The 18,782-nt window shown below is 43.8% G+C and overlaps 1 protein-coding gene across 1 annotated transcript in view; it reads left to right on the top strand.

The window, feature by feature from the left end:
- Positions 1 to 14,077: 14,077 nt before the first annotated feature.
- The window catches only part of FBXO3 (F-box protein 3), a 38,719-nt gene continuing 34,014 nt past the window's right edge, over positions 14,078 to 18,782 (top strand). Inside the window, exons 1-2 of the mRNA XM_074955250.1 lie at positions 14,078 to 14,258; positions 16,043 to 16,132. Of these exons, the coding sequence (XP_074811351.1) occupies positions 14,152 to 14,258; positions 16,043 to 16,132 (197 nt within the window). The 5' untranslated portion in view covers positions 14,078 to 14,151. The remainder of the gene's footprint in view (positions 14,259 to 16,042; positions 16,133 to 18,782) is intronic.

Genomic DNA, 18,782 nt, shown 5'->3' with positions numbered 1-18,782 from the left:
CTGTGTTTTTGGCTTCTCTGTATTGCTACAAAAGAGGTACTGAGTGGATTCAGATCTCATTTAGGATGATGTAAATCCAGGATGAATAATTCCATTGAAGTTCATGGCGTTACATCAGTATAAAACTGATCAGTGTGGTGAAAGCAGCATTGAGATAATGATCTCCAAAGAAGTGAAAGCTTTGATAATTATTTCCTACTCATTTAATGGTGTATAATTTGTGAGTTTGACTCATACATTGGGCATCCCTTAAAAAGGAGGACTAATTGCAGAGATCCTGTCTCATATAGATGCTTGTCTGAAATACTAATATAAATAATTTTATTACTAGCTAGATTGATATTGAATAGATTGATGTTGAATAATGATTTCAATTGTCCATGGAAATGATGTGGTTTTAGTGTTTACAACAGGTTCTGGTAGTCAGAAGATCTGTATTCTGTTTCCACCTCTGAGAGTGATTTTGTGTATGACTTTTGGCAAGTCACTTAAATATTCAGTGGAATATTTACATCATCCTAAACTTCCTATCTGTAAAACAGGGATAATAACACTGACTGACTTTTGTAAAGTTTCTTGTTAACAGGGGAAAGATTTTTCAGTATAACCTAAAATATGAATTTAGTTAGATATAATATAACACAACTCTTCCTCCCTACCCCCCTCTGTGGACATTTATTCTCATATAAGGTCAGTTTTTTGGTTTAGCTTGTCATCTGGGAAAAGGATTAAGCTAAACTGTAAAAAGACTCTCTTAAACCAGAATAAGGGGGTTATAGTGGTATAACTGTATGTTTATACCCATACCAATATAACTGGTAAAACTTTCCCATGTCAATATGTCCTTACACACCATGGAGCAAGGAGTATGCATGTGTGTGTTGGGGGAGGGAAGGTGTGAGAGGAGGTAATTAAAAAGCAACTGTAACGTGTAAAATAATGCGTGTTCCACCCCACCTGACCCTACAAGAAACCTAATTGTGCACATTCCTAACAGTTCCTTTTTGCTTCTAAACTCCCCACTTCTTCCCCCTCTGTGTGTAGATTACACTCATTTTGCTCACCCAATGTATGCCAAATTGATGCAAGTTATCCTTCACAATTTACACCAGTTTTTTGACTCAGCAAAGTGTAACTTACACCACCCTGGAGTCATTAGTGAATTTGATTCCCTAGATCCATGTGAAAAAGGCAGTAGATGTCCTACTCCTTTAACAGAAAGGACCAATACAGTGAGGGTGTTAACTTGAGAAGCATCTCACCCACATCCCTTCACAAGTATATTCCTTAAAACAGGGCATCTCTCCAGCAATTACAGGAAAAGAAAATGTTCCATCACCAACAACAAAAATAAAAACAATTTATTTTAAAGTAGTAGAAGGGAATGCATAATAATGTGGACATTACTTCATCAGCTGATGTTCAGATGCATTGTCCTTTAGATGTGTTTAATATCAGCATCATTCAACATTTTCTTTCATTGTCCAATTATTTAATGTCATGGTAAGAAGATGAGAGTAGTGCCAGCAATATCACTTTTTAATTTTGTGCCCTTGAATAAAGGCAATAAGAGCCCAGCATAATAGAGTTTTCAGTGGAGAGAGTAATTGGGAAGCAGTTGCTAATGCAATATCTTTCATGAGTACAGGGTACTGCAGCTGTCTCTCCCATCTCTTTTCTCAAGGTAATACCGTGCTTCCGATTGTCATTATACCCAAGAAACAAATTATTTGAATTCTAGACACATCAGCACAAAACTGAAGGCTCCCTCATTTCATAGCCTGCTTGGAAAAGAACATTGCAGTCTATCATTCATTTATACAGCTGCCAGTCTAATGCTGTAAATTCAGAAAAGAAGACAGTCTGAAGTGCTGCACTTTAACATGTCTTTCCGCTCCTGAAACACCCTCTCACCACCCCCATCAGATATAAGGTAACATTTCACCTCTGAGAGCCAATGCTTTTAAACATCTGCTAAGATGCACACAGACTGTGCATGGCCTGTATTTTAATTGAAAATGAAAATATTACTCCTATTAATTGATTACAGTGACTTGTAACACTGAAGGAGATTCATGATTCTTGGAAAAAATAATCTACAAAGATTTCTGCTGCTCTATAAATACAATGCAGCCTCAACTCATTTCATTTGCAACAGGTTCATCTCCTTCCTAGAAGACACTGCACAGCAGGCAATGGAAATTTTAATGGACACTGGAACAATTCATCCAACCTTCTGTTCCATGACAAAAAAAGAAACTACACAAAGATATAAAAAAGAGAGATTGAGACACTGTATCAGAGAACATTTAAGATAAGGTCATTAAATTATGATTCAAAGGTAGTATCAAATAGATGAATGGTAAGCTGATATAAATTTAAGACTAATCATAAACAGGCTGTGTCATCCTGCTGGGAGCTGTTCTGTTCCAGCCTAATAAGAAGGTGTCTCTGTGAAAGGTACCTAATAAACCAGAAAAGCTCTGACAGTGTCATTTAATAAAAGTACATTGCACGTCTGTGACACAGTCCATCCAAGGACCTCCAAACATTTTTAATGGAGGCTTTTAGCAAATTAAATATAAAAATTATTAATAATACATGCTCAGATACCAGCATGACAGGCACTTGATAAAAACCATTGACTTCAGTGGAACTAATAGTATGTAAAGTTAAACACATGCGTAAGTGTTAGCAGACTTAAAGACTAAATCTCTGTGAGAATACGTGGACTCCTCATGATACACTTCTTGTATAAGACAGTTCGTTGCCTTTAAAGTGATATGGCTGAGAGAAGTGCTGAAATTTAAGGGTTCTGGCACCCATACCGTGAATTAGAGAACCCCCTTCTGCTAGAATAAACAGACCAATTTTATGTTATTTTTTATGATTATATGTACTACTTGATTCCCCACCACCACTTAATTGTAGTCATGTATTCATTGTTTGTTGTAATGCTTACAAACCCTTAATCTGTGTTCCTAGCCAGGAGTGTGAAACAGCTGAAATAGACACTGCTGCTAAAGACTCCATCTCAGACTTTACTCAGTACGAGAGCTGGACAAACATTTTCTATATAAACTGTTTTTCAATGGAAAAGTGGGTTTTTGACTAAACAAGTTTTTATGCTGAAAGCACTTCATGTTAAAAAATTAAACCCAAATTTTTGGTTTTCAGCCAAAATGTGTTTGGTTTTTCAACAAAAAACAATCAATTGTTTTTGTGAAAAAACAAAACAGTCTCTATCTCCACTGGATTCCTAATGTACCCTGAGACTTTGTTATAATGGTCAGATTTATTCTTGGTGTAGCTCACTTGAAGTTAATAATGAGGGATGAAGTTAGCCCTAGGGATTTTAGCTACATGTAGGTGCCCAGCAATGGGGATGTTGTAACATAGCTACTAGAATCAGTGGATAGGGACCTTTGTTCTACCACATTCAGTTCTCCTTCTTGTTTTGTGCGGTTAGTTTGTGAGTGAAAAAGGTGAATGTAATATGAAAGGCAGGCCAGGCTTTTGCTTTCTTTTTTTAATCTTTCAGCTTTCTGTCTAAAACATAAAATAGCAAAAACATTACTCCTGTGTAAAAGCTACCGTAGACGATTGCCAGGATACTAATGACTGCATGGGCCAGATTAGCCACGCCCTGCTGGAAGCATAGGTGCAGCAGGTTAACCAATTGGAAGCTGAGGCACAAGAAGCAGGATTTTTTTAAAAAGGCAACTGCAGAAGAAGTAGCATAGTTCAGGAAGTGACAGTGATCATCACTTTATTGTAGGATAAGACCCTTATGGTATAATTTATAGTTAGCACCTGTTTTTTTTATAAAGGCAACTCAGAGAGTTGGTCTCTATGACATATGGTGTCAGTAGCGAGAAGAACTTTTTCCCCTGCTTAGTATTAGCAGACTGGACTCTGGTCTGTATCTGTTGGAGCAGGTAGTTCCTTTGGCATAGCCCTTCCAGTAGCTTTAGCTAACCTCTCTTCCAGCATCTTAGCTGAGCAGGCACCTTTCCCCTGGCTGGCAAGAAGCCATACAAAAGTCCTGCTGGGGAGTTTAGCTCTCAACTTTAGTCCCTAATGTTTTGATTTATACAGTCCCCTGACTTTAGTAGGGGGTGAGTTTGTTCCCATTTAGTATTACGTTCTGCCCTTCACACCATATATCATTACCAATGTATTTCAACAAAGCTTCTAACCTCCCAGTACTTTGAGATTCAGTTATTTTGTTTACCTTTTTTAAAAAAAGAATGATTATCCTAATTAAAATGGAACATTCCAAAATGGAAGTGAGACAACTGGCCTCCTGCCAGTCGGGATCCCTCAGTAATCAGAGAGCTGCATGTAGTGGTGCTTAGATACCACTAAGGTGATAGCTCCTTAAAATGTCTAAGATGGATAGCAAGGTTCATCAAAACAAGGACACATCAGATCAAGGGGGAATTCTATTTCTATGTCTAGACGACAGCACCACAGTATAGACTACAGGGGTGTGAACTACAGTGTGCACTTGCATGCTGCACTGTAACTACCACATGTGGACACAGACTAAAAGTCACATAGTCCTGTTTCAAGAGGACTATGTTAATGTGAACTAGCTATCTTTTAGTTTCCACCTAAATTACAGTGTATTAATGTGTGCTGCTTTTCACGCTCTTGTAGTCTGAAGGGCCACGTAGACATGTGGTTTACAATACTGTTGTTATATTTTATGTATGCTCAGGAGGTGAGTGAGCAAGTGAGCCCAGAGATATCTTCCCTGAAATCCCTGGAGTTAGATGACGGGTAAATTTGACCCAATATGTGTATGAGGAGCATGCTGTTCAGTTGATAAGGGAACTGAGAATGAGTACCAGCATGCACAGTTTGTTTACATTATAATAACTGTTTTGAGTACTACTAGGAAAAGTGGCGAGGTCTGTGTAAGACAGATAAGAGTTTTTACAAGAGGAGATAAACAGAGGTCATATGAGTGCCCCTGGGAACTTCAAAAGCGGAGCCCTCAGTGGGAATGAATGACTTAGGGGATTGTTAATGGGCTCTGGAGCCCTTTAGCTCTATGTCACCTTTTCAAATCCAGCCCAAGCTGTAAGTAACCTGAAGTTTTCACTGTCTGACGACTGTTAGGTGGGCTCAGGCTTGTTCCCACTGGACAGGTGTCTGAATCTCCAAAAAATATCATCCCATTTGGGACTAATTGGTACCCTTGTTGAAAACTGCAGCAAAGAATAAGTGTACGTGAAAAGTAAGTTGCAAGCTTGCTTGAACAATTGGTCCCCTTGGGTCAGAGAGGAAGCACAATAACGAGCCAGTGAAGGTCACTGCACCTGTTCACTGGATAAAAAAAGGACCGTCATTCTCCAGGACTTTCAATCCAGTACTAAATTCATGCATAAATCTAGCCCAAGCACTCTCCAAGAGATCATGAAAATGACACTGCTTTAAGCCTTGCTTTTAATGGAGGCCTTTTACAGCTGACAGACACTGTGGACCCTATCATCCTATTAGCACCATAAATCACCCAAAGTGACAAATGCTGTAACTAAAATAAAATTATAAATATTCCTAAGGGTTCATTATTGTTTCCTTGACCCAAATTGAGTATGCAAATAACTTTCTTGTGCAGAATGTAATTTGAAATGTCTTTCATGACTCTTGTCAATGTTAGTCCAATGAAGACAAATATGCATATTAAAAAAAAAGATATGTGCATTGCTCTCAGATGAGGCTACTCACTGATTAACCAGTGTATTATGTTTTTGTTCAGCATTATTTGACTAATTAATATGTAAGCTCCTGAATGCAAGGACCCTGTTTTTCTCTATGTTTTGTACAATACCTAGTACATTATGCATGCTCCATAAAAAATAAGTAAACCCTGGGTTATTTTTGGAGCTCAGGGCGTTCACTGTGTTGGAACCAGGAACTAGGAGACCGCTGGTGTTGGCAATCACTGGAACCAGGAACAAGGTAAGTGGATTCAGGTGGAAGATACCCAGATCGGTGGGAAGGAAGTCCTCGATGCCCGAGCAAACGTGACAGTCACTAGCTGCCTCTCAGACGGACAGCCCCCCTGATAGGGTGTGCAGCCCTTTTATGCCTTCTGTGTCGCGAAAGTTCTAGTCCAGACCGGTTTGATCCAGTCTCCTCAGAGGCAGTTTCTGCAGCAAACCCTGTTTCCCGCCAAATGAAAAGGTGCGAAAAAGTGAGTTGTAAACAACCAAAACCGGACTCCATTTTAAAAGATGGATTCCATTATCCAAAAATGCCTTATAACTAATTATTTTAATACAAATACAATAAATTCAAATGTGAACAGTGAAACAAGCATAAGTAAGCATGAATAAATATATATAGGGAACTCCGCCCTACAAAATAAACAACAAAAAAGAGAGCAGACAGAATAGCAAGGAAATTAAATTGATAAAATTACTGAATGCATGCATGGACAGGACATCAAGCTTCTTACCTCCTTGAGCTCTTCATAATAATTTGGGTTTCCAGGCCCAAAGTTGAGGGCTTCAGAGGGAGGTTGGTGACTCTCTGCCATGGCATCTATATTGGCAGCATGAGATCATACTAGGGCTTATTTCTTGTTCTTTTGGGTGCATGTGTGGATCCTTGTGCTGGACAGAATCATGCATTGGAAGGAACCAAAAAGGTGAGAACTGCATATAATATAGACCACAGATATTATGCACTGACTCTTGGAAGCTTTTTATAGTGGGGGTGCTGAGAACCATTGAACAAAACTGTAAACTCTGTATATAATGGAAACCACTTCAAGTCAGGGGGTGCTGCAGCACCTATGTGAGTTAGGTGCAACAATTCACACCCCCTGTGACACTTTCGGAGAATGCTGTGGATTATGATGCACTGGGTGACTGCAAATAGATGGCTAGTGTGGATGCACACTGTGTTATAGTTTTCTCAAATTCAGTCACACTAGTCATAGATTCATAGATTCGTAGATATTAAGGTCAGAAGGGACCATTATAATCATCTAGTCTGACCTCCTGCACAACGCAGGCCACAAAATCTCACCCACCCACTCCTGCGAAAAACCTCTCACCTCTTTTCCCCTTCTGCAAAACTGGCATAATCATATTTATCTACCTCACAGGATAGTTATGAGACTTCATTCACTGCTTGTAAATGCTTTGAGATCCTTGGTTGCATGGGACTACAGAATTATAAATTTATTTTGGTTATTATGACTACAATATCTAGTAGTCACAATGTTTTTAAAACTTTGAGAGGGAAATTTGGTTCTTACATAATGTGGAAGATATACACATTTAAAAATTCTAAAATATGTTATATTTGTATTTGTTTCCAATCTTGCACAATTTCATCACTTTAATTTAATTTATTTAATTCATGAATTTGGAGGTGTACTATTGATTGCTCTTATTATCATTTCAAACCCAGTGGATTCTAATCATGGATAACTGCCCAATGTGACCTACAGTCAAATAGCAGACCTGAGAAAGGTTGAAAAATATTCATGTTGAGGACTGTCTTGCATGGGATCCGCTCTACTACATTTCTAAAGGTAACTCTTGTGGGTGTGCTAAATATAGGAATAATGCTATGAAGCAACATCAGTGGCTTGGTGCTCTTATTTGGAGCCTGTTCTTGGAGGTGATGAGCACTTCAGTGGGTCTGATCCTACTAATATTTATGATTATGCATGCTCACTGGCTGGGGTAGTCCAAGAGAGATCAATTTATTATACATTTTAATTTTTGGAGGGGCGGGAGGCTTAATTACCCTGTCCCTTAAAAGCAAAACACAATTTAATGTGGAGGAGTCCAACTTTGATAATCTGAACACCAGTTATCTGTAACTCCTGGTTATCCGAAGTTCTGATGTCTTTTATCCTGAGTACAAAAGTGACTTGATTCTCTTTTCACTTGCACCAGTATGAATAGGAGTTATCTCCATTGAAGTAAATGGGGTTACACCAGCGTAAAACAAGTGTAAATCAGAGATGCATAGGACCAGTAGCAGCCAAAACAGGGACTTCTGGATATTTGCAGAACTTTCTTCAGTTTTAACTGGATTTCTTTCCCCTGTACTGATTAGCTGTTTGCTCCAACTCTCCCTCTCCCTCACAGTCTCTTTCACCTCAGTGTCACTCCACATCTGCCATTGTTACCCTCTTCTCCCCTGCCCTGTTCCTATCACCCCCTTCCTTCCCTTGTGTGCGCCTTGCCCCGAATGGCAGGAACCTCATTAGTGGGGTGCTAACTGGATGGGACTGAGCTGCAATGATGGCGGGCATGTCTGGCCTGGGAGGCTCTGCCAGGCAGAGATGCCAAGGGTTGGCTGTCCTTAAGAGTTAAATTTACATCCCTAAAGAGTGAGATTCAAGGCCAATGGTGACACTTTACAGGAAGTGTGTTAGGTCATTGGTTAAGACAGGGACTCTCATCTTTGGTCTTTGATGACATCCAATTGCCCAGATTTTTAATCCAACCAGCTCTTAATAGTTTTAAAATGTACACTGCTTAATATTGCATAAATGTCCTAATTCATACTAAAGTCTAGGGCATGTGAGAATTCTATAAGCAGTGCAAATTAGTGGATTTTAATTAGGGCTGTCAATTAATCGCAGTTAACTCACAGGATTAACTCAAAAAAATTAATTGCGATTAATCGCACTGTTAAACAATAGAATACCAATTGAAATTTATTAAATATTTTTGCATATTTCTTTACATTTTCAAATATACTGATTTCTATTACAACACAGAATATAAAGTGTATAGTGCTCACTTTATATTATTATTTTTATTACAAATATTTGCACTGTAAAAATGATAAAAATAAATAATAGTATTTTTCAATTCACCTCATACAAGTACTGTAGTGCAATAGCTTTACCGTGAAAGTGTAACTTACAAATGTAGAAGTTTTTTTGTTACATGACTGCACTCAAAAACAAAACAATGTAAAACTTTAGAGCCTACAAGACCACTCAGTCCTGCTTCTTGTTCAGCCAACTGCTAAAACAAACAAGCTCGTTTACATTTACAGGAGATACTGCTGCCTGCTTCTTATTTACAATGTTACCTGAAAGTGAGAACAGGCTTTTGCCTGGCACTTTTGTAGCCGGCATTGCAAGGTATTTACATGCCAGATATGCTAAACATTCGTACGCCCCTTTATGCTTCGGCCACCATTTCAGAGGACATGCTTCCATCCTGATGATGCTCACTAAAAAAAATAATGTGTTAATTAAACTTGTGGCTGAACTCCTTGGGGGAGAATTGTATGTCTCCTGCTCTGTGTTCTACCCGCATTCTGCCATATATTTCATGTAATAGCAGTCTCAGATGTTGACCCAGGACATGTTCATTTTAAGAACACTTTCACAGCAGATTTAACAAAACACAAAGAAGGTACCAGTGTGAGATTTCTAAAAATAGCTACAGCTATTTTTGACCCAAGGTTTAAGAATCTGAAGTGCAATCCAAAAGCTGAGAAGGATGAGGTGTGGCGCATGCTTTCAGAAATCTTAAAAGAGCAACACTCTGATGCGGAAACTACAGAACCCGAATCACCAAAAAAAGAAAATCAACCTTCTGCTGGTGGTATCTGACTCAGACGATGAAAACGAACATGCGTCTGTCTGCTCTGCTTTGGATCATTATGGACCATCAGCATGGACGCATGTCCTCTGAAATGGTGGTTGAAGCATGAAGGGACATATGGATCTCTCGCGCATCTGCCATGTAAATATCTTGTGATGCTGGCTAAAACAGTGCCATGTGAATGCCTGTTCTCACTTTCAGGTGACATTGTAAACAAGAAGCGGGAAGCATTATCTCCTGCAAATTGTAACCAAACCTGTTTGTCTGAGCGACTGGCTGAACAAGAAGTAGGACTGAGTGGACTTGTAGGTTCTAAAGTTTTACATTGTTTTATTTTTAAATGCAGGTTTTTTGTACATAATTCTATATTTTTAAGTTCAACTTTCATAGAATCATAGAATATCAGGGTTGGAAGGGACCTCAGGAGGTCATCTAGTTCAACCCCCTTCTCAAAGCAGGACCAATCCCCAACTAAATCATCCCAGTCAGGGCTTTGTCAAGCCTGACCTTAAAAATATCTAAGGAAGGAGATTCCACCACCTCCCTAGGTAACGCATTCCAGTGTTTCACCACCCGCCTAGTGAAAAAGTTTTTCCTAATATCCAACCTAAACCTCCCCCACTGCAATTTGAGACCATTACTCCTTGTTCTGTCATCAGCTACCGCTGGGAACAGCCTAGATCCATCCTCTTTGGAACCCCCTTTCAGGTAGTTGAAAGCAGTTTTCAAACCCCCCCCCCCATTCTTCTCTTCCGCAGACTAAACAATCCCAGTTCCCTCAGCCTCTCCTCATAAGTCATGTGTTCCAGACCCCTAATCATTTTTGTTGCCCTCCGCTGGACTCTTTCCAATTTTTCCACATCCTTCTTGTAGTGTGGGGCCCAAAACTGGACACAGTACTCCAGATGAGGCCTCTCCAATGTCGAATAGAGGGGAACGATCATGTCCCTCGATCTGCTGGCAATGCCCGTACATATACATCCCAAAATGCCATTTGCCTTCTTGGCAACAAGGGCACACTGCTGACTCATATCCAGCTTTTCGTCCACTGTAACCCCTAGGTCCTTTTCTGCAGAACTGCTGCCGAGCCATTTGGTCCCTAGTCTGTAGCGGTGCATGGGATTCTTCCATCCTAAGTGCAGGACTGTGCACTTGTCCTTGTTGAACCTCATCAGATTTCTTTTGGCCCAGTCCTCTAATTTGTCTAGGTCCCTCTATATCCTATCCCTACCCTCCAGCGTATCTACCTCTCCTCCCAGTTTAGTGTCATCTGCAAACTTGCTGAGGGTGCAATCCACACCATCCTCCAGATCATTTATGAAGATATTGAACAAAACCGGCCCGAGGACTGACCCTTGGGGCACTCCACTTGATACCGGCTGCCAACTAGACATGGAGACATTGATCACTACCCACTGAGCCCGACAATCTAGCCAACTTTCTATCCACCTTATAGTCCATTCATCCAGCCCATACTTCTTTAACTTGCTGGCAAGAATACTGTGGGAGACTGTGTCAAAAGCTTTGCTAAAGTCAAGGAATAACATGTCCACTGCTTTCCCCTCATCCACAGAGCCAGTTATCTCGTCATAGAAGGCAATTAGATTAGTCAGGCATCACTTGCCCTTTGTGAATCCATGCTGACTGTTCCTGATCACTTTCCTCTCCTCTAAGTGCTTCAGAATTGATTCCTTGAGGACCTGCTCCATGATTTTTCCAGGGACTGAGGTGAGGCTGACTGGCCTGTAGTTCCCAGGATCCTTCTTCTTCCTTTTTTAAAGATGGGTGCTACATTAGCCTTTTGTCCAGTCGTCCGGGACTTCCCCTGATCGCCACGAGTTTTCAAAGATAATGGCCAATGGCTCTGCAATCACATCCGCCAACTCCTTTTAGCACTCTCAGATGCAACGCATCCGGCCCCATGGATTTGTGCTCGTCCAGCTTTTCTAAATAGTCCCGAACCACTTCTTTCTCCACAGAGGGCTGGTCACCTCCTCCCCATGCTGTGCTGCCCAGTGCAGTAATCTGGGAGCTGACCTTGTTCGTGAAGACAGAGGAAAAAAAAGCTTTGGGTACATTAGCTTTTTCCACATCCTCTGTCACTAGGTTGCCTCCCTCATTCAATAAGGGGCCCACGCTTTCCTTGACTTTCTTCTTGTTGCTAACATACCTGAAGAAACCCTTCTTGTTACTCTTAACATCTCTTGCTAGCTGCACCTCCAGGTGTAATTTGGCCTTCCTGATTTCACTCCCGCATCCCCGAGCAATATTTTTATACTCTTCCCTGGTCATTTGTCCAATCTTCCACTTCTTGTAAGCTTCTTTTTTGTGTTTAAGATCAGCAAGGATTTCACTGTTAAGCCAAGCTGGTCGCCTGCCATATTTACTATTTTTTCTACACATCGGGATGGTTTGTCCCTGTAACATCAATATGGATTCTTTAAAATACAGCCAGCTCTCCTGGACTCCTTTCCCCCTCATGTTATTCTCCAAGGGAATCCTGCCCATCAGGTCCCTGAGGGAGTCAAAGTCTGCTTTTCTGAAGTCCAGGGAGGGTCTGTATTCTGCTGCTCTCCTTTCTTCCCTGTATCAGGATCCTGAACTCGACCATCTCATGGTCACTGCCTCCCAGGTTCCCATCCACTTTTGCTTCCCCTACTAATTCTTCCCGGTTTGTGAGCAGCAGGTCAAGAAGAGCTCTGCCCCTAGTTGGTTCCTCTAGCACTTGCACCAGGAAATTGTCCCCTACATTTTCCAAAAACTTCCTGGATTGTCTGTGCACCGCTATATTGCTCTCTCAGCAGATATCAGGGTGATTGAAGTCTCCCATGAGAACCAGGGCCTGCGATCTAGTAATTTCCGTGAATTGCCAGAAGAAAGCCTCGTCCACCTCATCCCCCTGGTCCGGTGGTCTGTAGCAGACTCCCACCACGACATCACCCTTGTTGCTCACACTTCTAAACTTAATCCGGAGACACTCAGGTTTTTCTGCAGTTTCATACTTGAGCTCTGAGCAGTCATACTGCTCCCTTACACACAGTGCAACTCCCCCACCTCTTCTGCCCTGCCTGTCCTTCCTGAACAGTTTATATCCATCCATGACAGTACTCCAGTCATGTGAGTTATCCCATCAAGTCTCTGTTATTCCAATCACATCATAATTCCTTGACTGTGCCAGGACTTCCAGTTCTCCCTGCTTTGTTTCCCAGGCTTCTTGCATTTGTGTATAGGCACTTGAGGTAACTCGCTGATCATCCCTCTTTCTCAGTATGAGGCAGGAGCCCTGCCCCCTCGCACGCTCCTGCTCGTGCTTCCTCCCGGTATCCCACTTCCCCACTTACCTCAGGGCTTTGGTCTCCTTCCCCCGGTGAACCTAGTTTAAAGCCCTCCTCACTAGGTTAGCCAGCCTGCTTGCAAAGATGCTCTTCCCTCTCTTCGTTAGGTGGAGCCCGTCTGTGCCAAGCACTCCTCCTTCTTGGAACAGCATCCCATGGTCAAAGAATCCAAAGCCTTCTCTCCAACATCACCTGCGTAGCCATTCGTTGACTTCCACGATTCGACGGTCTCTACCCAGGCCTTTTCCTTCCACAGGGAGGATGGACGAGAAGACCACTTGCACCTCAAACTCCTTTATCCTTCTTCCCAGAGCCATGTAGTCTGCAGTGATCCGCTCAAGGTCATTCTTGGTAGTATCATTGGTGCCCATATGGAGAAGCAGGAAGGGGTACCGATCCGAGGGCTTGATGAGTCTCGGCAGTCTCTCTGTCACATCATGAATCCTAGCTCCTGGCAAGCAGCAGACTTCTCGGTTTTCCCCGGTCAGAGCGGCAGATAGATGACTTAGTCCCCCTGAGGAGAGAGTCCCCAACCACCACCACCCATCTCCAAAATAAAGCGATTGCATTACTGTACTTGTATTAGGTGAACTGAAAAATACTATTTCTTTTGTTTTTACAGTGCAAATATTTGTAATAAAAATATAAAGTGAGAACTGTACACTTTGTATTCTGTGTTGCAATTGAAATCAATATATTTGACAATGTAGAGTGACTCTCACCATCACACCCAATGAGTGAGACTTGACATGTCTGGCAGGACGCCCCACAAGCAAGGGCCCAATCTTGTGACTGCAGCTCCCCAGAAGGGCCAACCCATGGGGCAAGCCAGGTGCTGAAACTGGGAGCGCTGGGGGTGTGGCAGCACCCCCTGGCTTGAAGTGGTTTCCAGCATATGCAGGGTTTACGGTTTGGCTCAATGGTTTTCAGCGCCCCCACCATAAACATTGTTCCAGCACCACTTAAGACTCGGCCTACGGATGGGGCGTGTGGGGCAGGACCCCCACCTTGGAGTCTCCGCCGGGCCTAAAGGGCCCCCGCTGGCCTGAAGGGCGCTCTGCGCTCCAGAATTAGGCGCGGCCCCTTTAAGAGCTTCCTCCTACCAGCCCTCCCCGGCGTTTGATAACAAACCGGCGTGAGGGGCGGGGCTCCCCGGGCAGCAGCAGCAGCAGCAGCAAGCGGCCCGGCCGGGCGCGGAGGGAGGGAGGCCTTTCAAGATGGCGGCGGCCGTGGAGCCGGAGCCGCAGCCCCTGAGCCTGGAGCTGCTGCCTACCGACCCGCTGCTGCTCATCCTGAGCTTCCTGGACTACCGGGACCTCCTGAGGTAGGGCGGGACCCCGGGGCTGGGCGCTTCTGAGCTGCGGGCCGCAGGCTGGGCGCCAGACGCTCCTTCGCCGCCACCTGCCCTCTGCTGCGGGGCTGGGGCGGCGCCCCTGGCGCGGCGTGTCCCGGGCGCCGACGCGCCTTGGCCGGCGGTAGCGGCCCCGGGGGGCGTGGGCGGCTTGCCGGGGAGCGGGGTGCTCTCTCGGCGCCTGTGCGGCGCATCGCCGGGCAGGCGGAGGGGGCCCCGGGACGGGGGAGGGGCGGAGGGTAGCGCAGCAAGTGGATTTTGCGATCCCTTAATGATGCGTCAACAGGTGTGTTCTCCGCTGCCGGCGCCCCAGCGTGTGTGCGCGGCGCGGCGGCGCCCCCTGTCCCGTCCTGTGCTGCTGCGGGGCGACCCGCGCCGGGCCAGGTGCTTCCCCCCCACGCCCCGCCCCGGCTTCGGAACAGCCGCACTGGGTTGCTGTCCAGCCCTCTGCGCACCTGTGCTCCAACATTGCTCTCCCAACTCCAGCCTCCCGGGACGCTGTAGGGAAACGTTTCGTGCAAGTTCAGGCTGGGCAGTGCTGTGAGCACATTGAGTTGGGGTGGCAAACCGTGTACAGAGAAGACGTTTTGAGTTTGTGTACCAGGCAAGAAACCCTGGACATTCTTATGAGCAGAAACTTAAGTGACACTTATTGAAATCTGTACACCGTGTTGCTGTAGGTGTGTTGGTCCCAGGCTGTTAGAGAGACAAGGTGGTTAAGGTAATATCTTTTATTGGACCCATTTCACCCACCTTGTATCTCTAATTACTGAAACCTGGAGGGATAACCATATAATGGATGTTAAAATTGCTGATTATAACCTCTTTTCCGAGGGATAGAGTGGATAACAGGTCGGGGATGGCACTATACTTTAAAGATCCCATTACCTGTTAATTTTCACTCAGGATGTTGAATACATATGGATCAGTGGAAGGAGCACTGGCCAGGGGTGTTACAAATCCCTGAGAGAACAGGATGATTAACTTCTTACACACACGTCTATTATGTGTGGGAAAAGAAATTGTGGGGTTATGGGAAACTTCAGTTTGGGAGATATGTGCTAGAGGTCTTACACTGCCAGTAGTAAAATATCATTAGTTTCTAAAAAGTATAGATAACTTTTGAGGTAACTTTATTTTGGACATCATTGTGGTAGATAAAGATGAATCAATGTATCCATCACTTGCCTGGAAGTTGATACTTGTCTAGGAACTAGTGATCATGACCTGATTCAATATGGGCAAACAGAGGATAGGTCTATCCAGTGATATGTATAGTTGGTGCTTCAAAAGGGCTAATTTCCCAAAGCTGAGGATATTTCATAACAAAGTAAAATTGGGGGAAAAAAATGACTTAGTGTGCAAACAGCTATCTCAAACATAATACTATTTTGTGGCTGGAGTGGGTGCAGCCCCCCCCCTCAAATGTCATAAACCATTTTAGAAAACCCTGTTCTTGCTTGGGTATCTACCAGGATTTAAAAATGTGGTTCTGTAACATGGTTTATAACATTTATTTTCTTCTGTTTGCTTATGTGGACAAGACAGCCTTGTTACAGCATGTTTTAATGACAGTTGTATTACATTTAAAACTCTTTGCACTCCCTAAAAATGAAGTTAAAACTTGTTAAAATTTTATACCTTTAACGTTCATTTCATGACATATAATCTTAAATATGTTAATACCTTGACTTGCATTTGTCCTTCGTTATTTTACTACTTTTGTAATCAGACTTAACACTGACTTGTATTTATAGCTGCTGCTATGTAAGTCGAAGATTAAACCAGCTATCAAGTCATGATCCATTGTGGAAAAGACACTGCAGGAAATACTGGCTTTTATCTGAGTAAGTATGGGCACTCTTTTCTTATGAACAAAAATTTTAGTTTGGAGCAGTTCTTTTTAACCAGCTCATTTTGTTAACAGTGCTAGTTTTGCATAGGATCTTTCAGAATAACATTGCAAAATGCTTCATAGCCTCTTGTGGTCTTTAATGCTTTGTAGATCCAATATTAACAGAAGTTGTGAGATCAGTTGATATCAGAGTACAGCTTAACAAAGTTAATGTCAGCTCTCAAAGATACTCCCAGAGATTTGTTTAAGATTGTTACTTCTATGTTACATGGTGGATTTGGCCTCTTCTGTAGGAATGCCTTGGCTTCCTACTTGAGATGGATTCAGGGAGCAATTCAGGTAATTTTTATACAGTGTCATAATTTTGTGTGGTGCTTTTCAGACAAATGATGATTAAAGCTATGTTTTAGTCACGGGTATTTTTTAGTAAAAATCATGGGCAGGTCACAGGCCATAAACAAAAATTCATGGCCCATGACCTGTCCATGATTTTTACTAAAAATACCCACTGTGACTAAAACTTGGGTGGGGGTGCTCAGGCGGGGTGGTCTGGGGGCCCTGCGGATGCTGGGAGAGATGACCCGGGACCCCTGCTGATGCTGGGGGAGTGGTGGCGGGGCTTCCTATCAGCTCCATCCCTGCACCTCCGAGGTGGCATAGGCAGGGGCTAGGCTAGGGCAGTGCCCAGTGGGAGCAGGGTCTGCGTGCGTGGGAGACCGCTCCACCACCTAGGAGCTGCAGGGGTGCCCCCCACCCCAGGTAAGCGCACCCCCACACCTCCCAAACCCCTGCCCCTAGTCCTGAGCCTCTTTTCCCACACCCAAACTGCTGCTGCTGGCCCAGGGGCTGCCTGGCTCAAGCAGCCCCTGGGCCAGCACCAGCCACTGCAGAAGTCATGGAAAGTCATGCAAGCTGTGACGTCCGTGCCAGACTCGTAGCCTCAGTAATGATGTCCCTGTTCCAAAGAACTTAGAAACTAAGACCATGATCCTGCAAATGCTTTGCATGGATAATATTCCACTGACTTAATTGAGGTGCTGCAGAGGGCAGAAACTCTAATGAGATTGGGACCTAAATCATAGAATATCAGGGTTGGAAGGGACCCCAGAAGGTCATCTAGTCCAACCCCCTGCTCGAAGCAGGACCAATTCCCAGTTAAATCATCCCAGCCAGGGCTTTGTCAAGCCTGACCTTAAAAACCTCTAAGGAAGGAGATTCTACCACCTCCCTAGGTAACGCATTCCAGTGTTTCACCACCCTCTTAGTGAAAAAGTTTTTCCTAATATCCAATCTAAACCTCCCCCATTGCAACTTGAGACCATTACTCCTCGTTCTGTCATCTGCTACCATTGAGAACAGTCTAGAGCCATCCTCTTTGGAACCCCCTTTCAGGTAGTTGAAAGCAGCTATCAAATCCCCCCTCATTCTTCTCTTCCGCAGACTAAACAATCCCAGCTCCCTCAGCCTCTCTTCATAAGTCATGTGCTCTAGACCCCTAATCATTTTTGTTGCCCTTCGCTGGACTCTCTCCAATTTATCCACATCCTTCTTGTAGTGTGGGGTCCAAAACTGGACACAGTACTCCAGATGAGGCCTCACCAGTGTCGAATAGAGGGGAACGATCACGTCCCTCGATCTGCTCGCTATGCCCCTACTTATACATCCCAAAATGCCATTGGCCGCCTTGGCAACAAGGGCACACTGTTGACTCATATCCAGCTTCTCGTCCACTGTCACCCCAGGTCCTTTTCTGCAGAACTGCTGCCTAGCCATTCGGTCCCTAGTCTGTAGCGGTGCATTGGATTCTTCCATCCTAAGTGTAGGACCCTGCACTTATCCTTATTGAACCTCATCAGATTTCTTTTGGCCCAATCCTCCAATTTGTCTAGGTCCTTCTGTATCCTATCCCTCCCCTCCAGCGTATCTACCACTCCTCCCAGTTTAGTATCATCCGCAAATTTGCTGAGAGTGCAATCCACACCTTCCTCCAGATCATTTATGAAGATATTGAACAAAACCGGCCCCAGGACCGACCCCTGGGGCACACCACTTGACACCGGCTGCCAACTAGACATGGAGCCATTGATCACTACCCGTTGAGCCCGACAATCTAGCCAGCTTTCTACCCACCTTATAGTGCATTCATCCAGCCCATACTTCCTTAACTTGCTGACAAGAATACTGTGGGAGACCGTGTCAAAAGCTTTGCTAAAGTCAAGAAACAATACATCCACTGCTTTCCCTTCATCCACAGAACCAGTAATCTCATCATAAAAGGCGATTAGATTAGTCAGGCATGACCTTCCCTTGGTGAACCCATGCTGACTGTTCCTGATCACTTTCCTCTCATGTAAGTGCTTCAGGATTGATTCTTTGAGGACCTGCTCCATGATTTTTCCAGGGACTGAGGTGAGGCTGACTGGCCTGTAGTTCCCAGGATCCTCCTTCTTCCCTTTTTTAAAGATTGGCACTACATTAGCCTTTTTCCAGTCATCCGGGACTTCCCCCGTTCGCCACGAGTTTTCAAAGATAATGGCCAAGGGCTCTGCAATCACAGCCGCCAATTCCTTCAGCACTCTCGGATGCAACTCGTCCGGCCCCATGGACTTGTGCACGTCCAGCTTTTCTAAATAGTCCCTAAC

Source organism: Natator depressus, chromosome 6 (genome assembly GCF_965152275.1).
Source record: "Natator depressus isolate rNatDep1 chromosome 6, rNatDep2.hap1, whole genome shotgun sequence".
Lineage (NCBI taxonomy): Eukaryota > Metazoa > Chordata > Testudines > Cheloniidae > Natator > Natator depressus.
This window is presented reverse-complemented; position numbering and strand designations above follow the sequence as displayed.